This window comes from Corvus hawaiiensis, chromosome 3 (assembly GCF_020740725.1).
Source record: "Corvus hawaiiensis isolate bCorHaw1 chromosome 3, bCorHaw1.pri.cur, whole genome shotgun sequence".
Taxonomy (NCBI): Eukaryota; Metazoa; Chordata; class Aves; order Passeriformes; family Corvidae; genus Corvus; species Corvus hawaiiensis.
The window spans coordinates 82,077,723-82,090,601 of NC_063215.1; the positions used below are offsets into that span (position 1 = coordinate 82,077,723).

Consider the following 12,879-nt stretch of genomic DNA (forward strand, 5'->3'; position numbering starts at 1 on the left):
TTTTCCTTCCTTCCTTCTTTCCTTCTTTCCTTCCTCCTTCCCTTCAATACTGCTGTCAAAAGATCCAGTGCTCATATCAGGAATTACTTAGGCCTCAGTCACTTGCTAACTCTGCTGAAGTCTGGCTAATCTAGCCAATCAGCTTTGAAGAAAACAAAAATAAAAACAAAAAGCAGCACAAGGTATAATTTTATACATCCTTAATAAACCCACCCTTTATTTTCTGCTATAATCTTTTCCTTGCTATTTCATTAACTACTGCAGCTTCTCATCATATAGAAAAATATTTGCAGCTACACCACACCTGTGATGTGACAAATTCTGTTCTAGGAGTATATTACTGTAGCAACAGCTGGAAAAAAATAATCAGACCTTTTCATATTTTTTTTCACCTGGGGTTAGGCTTTTGCTGCAACAGATGTAATTTCAGAGCAACAAGGAAAACCACTATCCTGCTGCTCGGCAGGATATTTTCTTCTCCAGCCAAGCATGACCAGCTTTTCTTCTCTGAAGCTTCCTTTTACCTCATTGCCTACCCCTAGGCCCTGATTCCCCCTCCCAAAAAACCTCTATAGCTATGTTACAAGCAAATACATCTTAACAAGTTTTAAAACTTTGGTTCTAAGAAAACACTTGGTCAGTTATCTCAAGGAAAAGTGGGAATGCTTTTTCTGGCACATTGCAGGAGTCAGAGCTCATCCCAGAAAGGTCTTAGAGCTGTACATGTAGTCACAAATCCAATACAATCCACTAAGCAAGTGCACAATTCTAGTTTTATTTTAATAGCAGACTGTCTCTCTTTCTCTATCTCTCTCTCTCTCTCTCTTAAATCCTTGGTAAGGGTGCAATTCTTCAAACTGTTTGATAGAAATTATCTGCCTGTAGGTTGTTCTGTTTCTGCATGCTGTAAAATCCACTGTATCTTGAATCTGGGTCTGCAATTCTTAGCATCCTCTGAGAACTGTCCACCTGGACCATGGTACCTTTCTTGCAGTCCACATATACCAGTTGATTGTTTAGGCAAGAAGGCTGTTAAAACAGAAAGGAAATATTAAGTAAATCATACAATTTTTGTATTCCACACATAATTCAAAAAGTCCTTTTGGTTCAAGTCCATAAGCACAAAACAAAATCAAACTGGCAATGAAAGAGTTTGGACTTTTGCTAAAGTTGGCTTATGCCAGACATAGTAACAGACCAACAGTCTCTTCAGAGTCACCATTTTTCATCTTCTGAAAGGAGCTCTGGTATTCTCATATCCCAGCTGGGCTGGTTTAACTGTTTTCTGATAATTTAGCACCACACAAAGGCTTAACCTGGTTGCCCCAGATGTGCAGCAGCTTTTTCCCCAGCCTCTTTTAACAGCCTCTTTATTGCTTAACATTTTCCACAATGTTTTGTTCCCGGTTTCCTGAAAACAGGAAAGCGTGGAAATAGACATGGCACCTTTGTTGGAGCTTTGTAGCAGGACACTGGAATCCACTGCTTTTTCTGGTTGATGAACAGGAGGACGATGATCAGTAACAGCACTATCGTGATTGGGATTGTCACCAAGGCAACGGAGCTGACGGATGCATCTTCACTGGGGTGTGGCCCACTGCCACTCCGGTATTCTCCCTGGAGATGGCTCATGTCTGCAGGGCAAATGGGAGCATTTGTTAGTAATTATAAAGGGGCCTTGGCTGTAGGGAAGAATGTAATTATAAAAGTCTCAGTCGTACATCTTGTCACTCATATGAATTTGGACTTTCTCTCTTGCAATGTCACCTTATTTACATAAATTAGAACAACCGAAAGCTAGGATCTTGTAGAGGGACTGTATTAGCCAGGAAAAGGCCATCAAAAAGAGAGGAGATAGAAGGAAATCTGAAGCACAGTAATGACCAAGTCTGACAATAACCTCTTAACTCAGTTGCGTTTGCATGATCTTATCCTGTCACAACCAAATTCCCACTTGTAAAAAAAACCAGACTGTGCTTCCAGGCTGAGGAGAACTTGGAAATCTTAGGATGAAAGTAATGATTTCTTTTTTTACTTTTAAAAACTGGTAGGACAAGTACGATGTGTTCACTCTCTCAGCACTGTTCATTCTCACAGCACTCAGCCTGTGAAAGCAGACTGCTGGCAGTCTACGAGACTGTAGCACGTTTGATGTGTAATTGCAAAGAATGGTAACTTTAAATGACACATACAAAATTCCCACACAGTTTGTAGTATGTGTTTATAATCCCCAGGCAGGATAGTTGCAAGCCAGCTACTAATGCCTGAGAAATGAAAATGCTGTAATTATAAAAGCGTAAGCTTAGAACTTTGTAAAGCAGTTACATTACATGCATCCTTTCTACCAAGAATAGTGTGCTATGAGATCATTCTCAGATTAAAAAAACCATCCTCAGATTTAAAAAAATACATAATTGAGGTTGTTCTTCAATTAGAAAAGGTTAACAAAGACTGTAGCACAGAGTGTTTCCTCTATGCTGGAATAATATTACAGTGCAGTTTTAAATAAAAGATGCTTAGATAACTTTATTAGCTGTGTGTCACTATACCTGAGGTGGCATTTTGTCTAAGGTCTGACATTTGGCAATGATATGTTGAGCGGTGGTACAAGCTTTTTTATCTATTCATGAGACTGTCAAATGGATCAAATGAAGATCTATCAACTCCAATGGCCTGCTTTCTAGTTTTTGAATCAGAAAAGACACTGCAGAATCACTTTGGATTCATCATTTTGTCGTATTCTTAATTTTATAGAACTGCATCATACCAACACAGATGTTTCTTCTATGCAGAACATGGAGTGATAATGAGACCAAAATGTATAAATATAATTTAGTCAACTGACTCATCTTTACTCAAAGCAAAATGCATGTAAGAATTATGCACTGAAGAATATTCTCAGATAACCACCTTTTCGAAGCTAACGCTTTTCCTGAATAGGAAAAGTAGATGCATTATAACATGGGCAATAAACACAGTCCTAAATTATCCCAGTTTATGTCAGATCTGACCTCTGTGAATGTGGATTATATCATTTTCACTCGGTGTTGGCCAGTTTGGTACTTCCAGTTCAACATCTCCTCGATGATTTGTCTTCTCAATGGGGATGTTAGTGGGTTCAGGTACATACATCTCTGTGAAATGAGATAAATGTGTTTCACAAGTTACAGGCTGCTTAACTTCTCAGTGCTGCTCTGAGTTCAGGAAATACACTTGTCCATCTGCAGTGCTTTGTCCTTTAAATTCTTTTATAAGTTTCAGAATTTTCACCATTAGCCTGGGATTTTGTTTGGAAACTTATTCCATATTGTATATGGGATACATGTCTGTTGCCATTACCACGATCATAATGTGAATGGGATGAAGGACTGGTGTGGATAAATTTGCTTTTGAAAATACCATCTCAGAATACATACTTTACTACAGGCTTGCTCCTCTGTGATACTTAAGAAAAAAAAAACCCCAAAAATGAAGGGAAGGCTACGTCTTCCCAGCTGACAGTCCCTACTGGTTTCTTTGCTTTGCTTTTTTTTTGTAATCCTCAAAGCAGGAGAATTGCAAGAGTGGGTACTGCTGAATCTCCCCAGTTGTCCTGTCAGAAGTAGTTATCAGCTGACTGAATAAGGTGAGCAAACTTCTGCAGAAGTGTATCAGGACTCACATTAAAAACCAGTTGCAATTCTTATGCCCCTTTGCCCATAGCTAAGAAAATGTCACATTGCTTTTAAGCCAAATTAAAGTGATAAATAAAGCAATGTGATATTTGAAAAGTAACCAAGAGACTCAGAAAAGACAGAAATGTTAATCACTGTGACATAATCTGCGAGATGTAAGGATATTAATTTTCCCACTTCATTAACATATTTCCATAGCCTTGTGAAAGGACAAAATAGGGGCAAGCAAGTAGTTTTTCAGTTCACAGTTCTCAGAATAAGTGAAATTCAAACTATGTTTTTGCACAATGTGCCTATCTGTTAAGAATATTAATTTTCCTGAAGTCTAAAAGTCTGTTGCCTTTGTGATACTATTCAAACGTGGACTGACATTCAAAACCCAATTAAAAAAAACTTATTATCGGCCCAAAGAAACCAGTATCACAGTGAACTAGGTTGTCACATCACATTACCTGGACACATGGGACAGCAGCTTCCCTCTACATTGATGGGTTCAGCACAAGGCAGAGGTGGGCAGCTGACAGTGGAGCAGAGAGTCTGACCCTGCAGGCAGTAGCAGTGTGTGCAGCTGTCAATGTCCCAGCGTTCCTCATCTGCGTACGTTTCTCCACTGAAGTGGCAGACCACTTTCTTTGGAACTGTATCTTCTATGGAAGGAAAACAGTGCTGTGATCATGCAGGAACAGCCAATGACACACAAATCTGATTTCTTTCCTAAACACAAAAGTGAAACAATTGCCACAAAGAAATCCCAGCTGTGATTAGAAGATCCTCTCTTCATCTTCCAGAAAATCTTTGTGGAAAAAAAAGTAGTTTCTGCTTCTTTATCAAGTACATAATTAGCCTGGGCTGCTTCTCCTCATTTTCTTAATGCAAGAGGCTAGAGGATGGATGATTGGGACATGAAAAGATGATATCAAAAGTGCTGTGAAAATTAAGAAAAATTCATTCTCTTTGACTGTTTGAGACTGCCAACTACTCATCCTCCTCCTTGTTTCCTAGTAAATCCTATTAAGCTAAAAAACCCCAAACTCCTAACTGTTAAATTTCTAACTAGCAAAGCTCAAGAATGATGACTTCTGTCTAGAACACTTAAAAAAGCAGATTAGGCAGGATGCCAAAAAGGATGAAGCAACTCTCAGGTGAAATAACTAGAAGTGCTTAGACTGCAACAATAAAACAGATTTGAAGGAGATTGATAATTCCCTGCAACTGCATCAATGGGAAACCCCAGGAAAAGAGCAATAACTAAACTCAGTACATTTTTTCATGGTTAATATTATATAAATTGGAAATCAGTGTGATCTTTCTGCCTAGGCATTCAATACACCACTTTTTAATGTTGCATCCCATGCAAGCCTTTTAGGTGGTCTGCAGTAAACCTATTTCACTGAGAAGGCAGTAATGAATAGCTTAGCCTAGGATGATTTTTGCTGCTGGAGCACTTTAAGGATAATCAAAATAAAACCACACAGCAGAAACTCCAAAAGCCAAGCAGCATCTCATTTTCATCTTAGTTTCCTGCTACCTTTGTTTCTTAGAGGCAAAAATTATTGTTGTGAAACCTGCTGATGACATGAGCTTGCACATTAAACATATGAATAAGAGAATGAAATCACAAATTTCTTAAATTTTCAGATAAATGCTGGTTTAACATTCACACAGATTACATCTTTAAGTATGCCAGTTAGACATATTTACCCTTTGTCACCCTTATTATATATTTTGGCCATCAGTAAAGGTTTTAATTAGTGACAACATAATAGAGTGACATAATTTGGAATAGCAAGGCTTGAAGTCAGCAGACCAGTCCAACAGATCTGGAGAGAGTAAATTCAAATACAAAAGAAGACCAGCAAGACGTACTATTGTGAAAACATTAATGGAATTATCTGAAAAGCGCAAATGGTTCCAGAGGTCCTTGGAATATCTCATGGCTTTCATAGGTCCCAGCCTCTCAAAGCAGATTTTGTAAGTACATGTGGTGTGGGCATGGGGAAGGAAGAGTGGGAGGAAAAGGTGGCTGCAAGCTGCAGAAAGGACATTAGGTTCTTCGCTAGATGATGTGCATACTGGCATATAGAGCCAGCAGAACCCTGTGTCAGTCAGGAAGGAGGTGTGACTGGGGACAGGACGAGGCACCCAGCCTGAGCACTCCTCTGCTGCTCGTTACCTATGCAGACCTAAAGCTGAGCACTCTTGGCCCATTCAGATTTGCTACCAAAATGCTATCTTGCTTCACTTAGGACACCTTCTTCAATTCAGCAACTGGTTTGTCTGGAAAAGTCCTTTAACTTGCTCAGGCTTTTCCAAATCCGTGAAGAACACATCACGATTTAATACAGTAAATATTTTTTAGAAGAATGAACAAAGGTAAAATCACAAGTACAGCATTGTACCTTTGAACCTCAAAAGGAAATTTTTAAGTCCTAATGAAGTACTATCCTGTGAGTGTCTCCTGTTCTGGTGTTCATCTCTATGCAAGTATAAACAAGGATGAAGATGAAGGCCACAACACCAAAGGTGCTCAAGGACAGTGGAGAAAAGACAGACTTGCAGTAAGAAATCCATGTACAAAACCACATTTCAGCGTCTAGCTCTATCTGCTTCTCTTGAATTTCTCCTAGCTGCACCAGAAAATCAGTCTCATCTGGTAAATGACTGGTAAACAAACAGTCATTGCTCTGTTTTCTTCAGAAGAGTAATCTTGCCTCTAATCAAATCGATATCCCTTTATGCTCTCTAAACTAGAAGGTTATCTTTCCAAATTAATCTTTATTTTCATGAGAAAGATGAATGTTGAACACACAGGATGAATTTGAAGATTCAAACAACAAAGCACCCAGGACTGTAAAATTTTGCATTTGAATCTATACAAACTGGATCCAGAAAGAAGCAGAACAAAATAATGCAGTGCTAAAATCCTGCATAATTTTTGAAATTCCAATAAATGAAGAAGGCCTATTTCCACAGAGTTTGCCTATGCCCAAGGAAGTGACGGAATCACCATCCCTAGAGGTATTTAAAAGATGTGTAGACACAGCATTTGGGGACATGATCTAGTGGTGGATTTGGCAGTGCAGGGTTAACAGCTGGACTCGTTGATCTTAGAGGTCTTTTCCAACCTAAATGATTCTATGATTCTAAACATTTTATCAAGTATTACGTGAAAATAGTAAGAAAGAATCTGTGCAAGGATATGCTTCACAGTCCTCAAAAATGAAGACTAAACCAGTAAGAACCAGAAAGATGAAAATTAAGTGCATGACATTATTCCTCTTACATGCAAGCGTATACACAGTTCATAGAAACCATAAAAGAAGTTAAGTTTCCATGAATTTCAGTTATTTAAACCACAAAACTTTCTGACTACATAGGACAACATGGATTAGTAAAATGTAGCCTCACTGAAAATCTTTATATCTGAGTGTTAATTAAAATCTGGCTTCTGTATTTTGGATTGCTGAGCAGCTGCTACAAAAAAAAAAATCATTAAGCTTTCATATCTCATACATTTAAGTATTTGCAATATTATACAATTATATAGGATTCAAAGTAAATTAATTAAAGCCATGCCTACATGCTATGTGTGTATATTTGCAAACCTGACATGCAAGATGTAGGCAACAAGGTTTTAAAGGTTTCATTTTTGTAGCTCATTGCACAAGTCCCTGTGGTGCATCCCCTCCTCATCCACAGAATTTTCCAGTACAGTACTAAAGCTCATATTCTGACTCTGCTGGTTTGATTGCCCAACTTTTCACACACCCGATATTTTTTTTAACATTAAAATGTTTTCTGGATTAAAATTACTGTACAGTTCAAAGTCACTGGAAGAAAAGCCTGCAGAAAGACAGCTGTCAAAGAAATTTTAAATTCTCCCCATTTTGTACACAACCCATGAGAAGAAATAGTAATAGGATAACATTGTACTTTCCCCCCTCAAAATGTCCTCATCAGGAATCTAGGTAGGGTTCCAAAGGCAACTGAAGCTTGAATAGTTTGTAACTTTTCCAGGCACTCTTTCATAGAACTCCTTGTACATCATATAAAACTGTATCACCTGTTATTAACGCTACTCTATCTGTAATGATTTAAAGATTTCAAGAGTTGTATCAATGTCTGAACACACTTCACAATCTTTCTGATGAAGACCTGCTTTGTTTATAGATTGGCAAGTTGACTCACATGTTCAATTAAATATTTAAAGCCCATCAATTTTATTATACTCTTTTTTACTGTTCTTTTCTACTGTATCTCTTTTCTACTGCTTTTGCAAATGAAGGTAAGTAAGCTTTGAGTGCTTTCCAACAATGCTACAAAGACTTAAATTCAGTAAATACATTATACGATTTTTGTCTATCAGCAGCTTCCATTCTACAGCCTTTGTACTTACTCTGAACTCACAAAAAAGTCATCTGTACATAAATACTCCAACACAGAACGGAAAAGTGATCGGTAATCTCAAATTTTGCTACTTTAAACATGCCTGGCAATTTTCACTGCCTACAGCATCCACCATTTACTTCAGCTCCAAATTCAACACCTGTGCATGTCCCTAATTCTTTATGCATTTTCAGTACTTAAAAAAATATATATATTTTCCCTATTTATATCTCAAAGATATTATCATTAATGAAATTCCATTTTTCCTGTATTTTAATTTAGATGCCTTATTAACAGTTCTCCATTCTGTGAAATTTCAGAATGTTTCAGCTCATCTTCTGCAGTCATAATTAATGTTTTCCTCACATTATCACATAAATCTTGACATAACATATGTGTTACCTGGCAGATCTTCCTTTAAATACAGTAATTTTTTTGTAATGTCTTCATCTAATAAGGTATCTTACCAAGATTCCAGAAGGATGGCCTCTGGAGTTTGTAGACAAATTACATGTATATCTCTATGTGTTTCTACCTAAAAAACCACAAATCATGATCCTCAAAGCCCCCTATGCAGATTTCACTCTCCAATTCCACTGGTGGCATAGACTGCATCTCACTAAAGAGGGAAAGCATTTCAGTTTGGAAACAAAACTTCTGTCTTATTCCCAAGAAGGGAACAGCAAGTTAACAACTATTTTCTCACCAATACAGTAAGGACAACACTGTCCCTTTCTCAAAACAGGTCTCTCACAGGATACCGGTGGGCAAGACTCAGAGTAGCATCTAATCACACCATCCATGCAAATGCAGCTAGTGCAGACATTGGGCTTCCAGGACTCAGCTGTCAGAAAAATATCTCCTTCATCGTTTTTGCAATAACTGGGCATGCTGTCATTGCTTGATGGGGAGGGCTGAAGAGATCCATCTGTAAATATAAACAGATTAGGTTATTTAACTGACAGTGGGTAACTTCTCTCATAGCTCCTTAACAGAGGGTTCACTCTTGAAGAACACACTGGAATTGTTACACAATGGCTCATTATTTCAGAAGAACTAGAAGGACAGAGCCTCATGCCTCTTCAGTCCTTACATGGGATGAAGATCTCATGACAGGCTCTAGCATAATGCTTATTTAGACCTTTATTGAGTTTACTAAAAAAAAAGGAAAAAAAAGAAAAAGAAAGCAAGAAAAAATAAGTGAAAAAAAAAGAAATAAAGCAACTTGGGAAAAGGACAGCAAAGTGAAAAACAATCACCATTAGAAGCAGCCCCTCCAAAAGTGACTCTGAATGCTCTGAATTGCATGGTATATAGGAATTCATCTCAAACAAGAGAGATTAAATTTTAAATCTAAAACCTGAATCCCAGCTTCTCCTCTGTCAGCCCAAGTCTTGAATGATGCAAAGTGAAAAGCTGTTATGCTGCTGTTGCCTTCACTGGTTGACTTAGATGAGCTAATTATAAGCTGTTGAGAAACTAAAGGAACTTGATCGTGCTTCAGCCTGATGCCAATGGTTTGCTTTAATTTTCATGCCTGTCCATGGGGGAGACATATTCCTGCAATGAAGCTGTACCTTAACAGACACTATGGGTCAATGAAAGGACTGTATGTGCAGAGAAAATAATACACAAAGGAGAAGAAAAGAAAGGATTCGTAAGAGCACTGAGATCGGGTTCTCAATCTAACTGCATTAAGCTATGAGACTAAGCTTATTATACAGCCAGTGAGGAAAGATCAGCTCTTCCAAAACCGTATTTTGAAGTAAGCAAATGTTCATTATTAATACTGAAAAATATGTAGTCAGGAGAACTGGCTACCTTGTTTACTGAAAATATTGCGTCAGAAAAAAAGCCCCACACCCAAACAAATACCCTGTCGCAAAACCTAATGGCAAAACCTAACTTCTGTTTTTTCCTAAAGTAAAACTTTTAATTTTGGTTTTAATAAAGACTTATTTTCTTACTCACTTTACATGCAATTCACAGGTTTGTACTAAATTTCCACTGCAATAAACTCCCCCCTTTACTAAGTAAAATAGGAATTTATATTCATTTATAACTGAGTATCTTTCCTTGGGGGAAAGCAAATCCTGTTATCTTCTTGACACTGCTTTGATATCACTCAGCTACTTTCAAATCACTCTCAGAATGATACCATGTGAAGGTAAAAGCAAACAGAAGTATTTTTGAGACCAAATCCCAAACAGACAAGATAGTAATAAAAAGGTTCATAGAAACCAAAGCATGTAGAAAGAAAAGAAACAAGCCTGTATGTACCTAAAACTTTGACTGCTTTCAACATTTCTCTAATCCTGCATGTCTCCATAAACAAGTACGTATTTCATAAACCTTCCAAGGATTCTGGTTCTCACACAACCCCTACATTATTAGATTGCCTTCAAAGATTTTCAAAGTTCAGGGCCACAACTCGTCTTTGCACATAAGATCTCTCTTGCACACAAGTCGAGCTCTGCATTTGAATTAGAGGACTGCAGGCTGTCATTCCCAACTGCTGAAGAACAAAGGCACCACAACAACCACCGGAGCACCCACTGAAGCATTCTCATACTGAAAGCTCAGACATCCTTAGATCAAGGAAGGGTTCTGATGAAAGCTGGATGTCAGCACATACCTGGGCACTGTGGACAGCAGGAGTCCTGTGTGCGGGTGGGGTTTTGACAAAGAAGAGGTGGACAGACTTCAGTCTCACACAGGACACGTCCACTGTGGCATGTACATTGTGTGCAAGAATCAATGTTCCACGTCTCTCCTTCTACGAAGTATTCCCCACCAGGAGCATGACAGATTGATGGACTGGTGAGCTCTGGCTTTTGCACGATTATTTCATCTGGGAAAAACAGAATTGGAAGACAGGCAAAATAAACTGTGAAACTTATAACTAACAACTGTACACAAGATGAAGAATTTCTGTTATTATTGAAAATACATATATATATTATTCTTAATGAAGCTCTTTTGACTTTATGGCACCTGCATCTCATGAAAAATGGAAAATATATAAACAAGAAACAATTTGAGAATCAGTCTGAATAAAGACTAGTTAATATAAATCAGAGATAACTTCAAGTATTCTTGGCATTTCAGAAAAAAATCAAACTACCTGTGATTTTCTGAAAAATTCTAATGATCAGACAGTTTCTTAACTGCTAAATATAAACTGCAGCTACAATTCCTGACAGGATGGATAAGTAAGCTTCTCCTCTGGGATTTAGGAAGTCCAGGTACAAGTTAATTTTCTCAACAGGTATGTGTCTATATCATCTGTGTTGTTTGATGTTACATTAAAAAACCAACGAAACAAGCCCCCTCAAAACCCTAAAGAAACAAATCCCAACCCACCAGAAAAGAAAAAGCAAAACACAGAATCCCTCCTCCAGCCCCCTAAAAACATATAAACATTTAACATCAGTGGAAGTACTTCATCACTGTTCCATTAAAAAAAAAAATCTGCCATCTTTGAAAAAAAACTGGATCCAAAGAAATGCCACAGTGTGTAGGCTCATTCTTCCAGTAATTGCATCTCACCAAATGAACCATACTTTCTTTTCAAACAATTAATTACATCACCTCTGCAGCCCTGGCTAAAAGATTCACCCCAGCGATTTAGAAAACAAGTTTGACCTCTTTCATATTAAGGAAGGAACTGAACCTGTTTCCCTTGTTCAGCATGAGTGTCCTCCAGCCTCTAGGGTATTAAAAAAGATGGGGAAACTCTTCACCTCTTGGTGTTTGGTACCTTGAGTGTTTAAGCACTTACCGTCAAGAAAAGGTTATGCCACCCTCCTCAGCCTGCTTAAAATCCTTTGAAGCCTGTCCCACACTAGGGGCAATGTGGGCAATAATAGTTGCCTGCTTACCATGCTGGTTGTTTTCTACCTAGAGAGAGTCCACCAGCTTTCTCCATGCACTATGCAAAGATACCAAGATGTCTCACACAGCATGTTTTATTCAGCTTCAGAAGCCATGAGTTTGAAAGCTACGAGCTATAAAGTGAAGCTTCAGGCTTATAAGTGATGTCCTTTGGCCTGAATTCAACCCATTTAACATTAGACAGCTAAGTTAGGTGCCTCTGTTAAGAACCAAACTGCCTCAGTTTTTCCTATGCTATGAATGGAGGAGAACTAGACTGCCTGCTAACTATGCTACATGTCTAAACCACTTTTGGAAGGTGCCTCTCTCCTACTTCATTATAATGATGCCTAATATGAACATCATCCTAACCCAAATATCTCGGTTAAGGGGAGGAAAATTAAGTGTACAGCAGCTCCTCTAGTCATTTAGGCAGGGCAAGGCTCTCAAAGTGCTTATGGCTTCTCTTCGTGCTCCTAGCACTGGTGTTCCTGTCTGGAGAACGGCGTTTGTGCCCTTTGCTCAAGGACACTGCCACATGGAAGAACCACCACTCATTTGTTTTCATTTCTGGAGAATGATCAGTAGAACTCAAGGAGGCTTACTCTGGCTGATCTTACTCTATTCACAAAGTACCTGTGCTTTTCTTTCAGGGAATTATTTTCTCTTTCACTGATTTGCTTATGCTATGCTTTTCCAGTTGCTTACACTTATGAAGCACATGTGATTCTGCATTTACCTGAAATGAGATTGCAAGTCTGCTGCCTTGTCACTGTTAGATTTTTATTTCAGCTGGAACACTATATCTATCACATTATGCAATGGCATCCTAACTCACCATGGAAAAGGCAATACTGATTTTTTTCTGGAAATTTTCTGAGCCATCTCCTTTGCATTTAGGTCTCTGCAAAATCACAGGCCTGTTTTGTTACAGCTCGTTACTATT

General features: G+C 38.2%; 1 protein-coding gene across 3 annotated transcripts in view; it reads right to left on the reverse strand.

The window, feature by feature from the left end:
* The window catches only part of CRIM1 (cysteine rich transmembrane BMP regulator 1), a 173,729-nt gene continuing 160,850 nt past the window's right edge, over positions 1 to 12,879 (reverse strand). For all 3 annotated transcript variants that reach the window (XM_048296630.1, XM_048296632.1, XM_048296631.1), the window contains exons 12-17: positions 10,696 to 10,911; positions 8,767 to 8,988; positions 4,127 to 4,321; positions 3,012 to 3,134; positions 1,447 to 1,634; positions 1 to 1,029 (exon numbers count right to left, since the gene is read on the reverse strand). In XM_048296630.1, the coding sequence (XP_048152587.1) occupies positions 853 to 1,029; positions 1,447 to 1,634; positions 3,012 to 3,134; positions 4,127 to 4,321; positions 8,767 to 8,988; positions 10,696 to 10,911 (1,121 nt within the window). In that variant the 3' untranslated portion in view covers positions 1 to 852. The remainder of the gene's footprint in view (positions 1,030 to 1,446; positions 1,635 to 3,011; positions 3,135 to 4,126; positions 4,322 to 8,766; positions 8,989 to 10,695; positions 10,912 to 12,879) is intronic.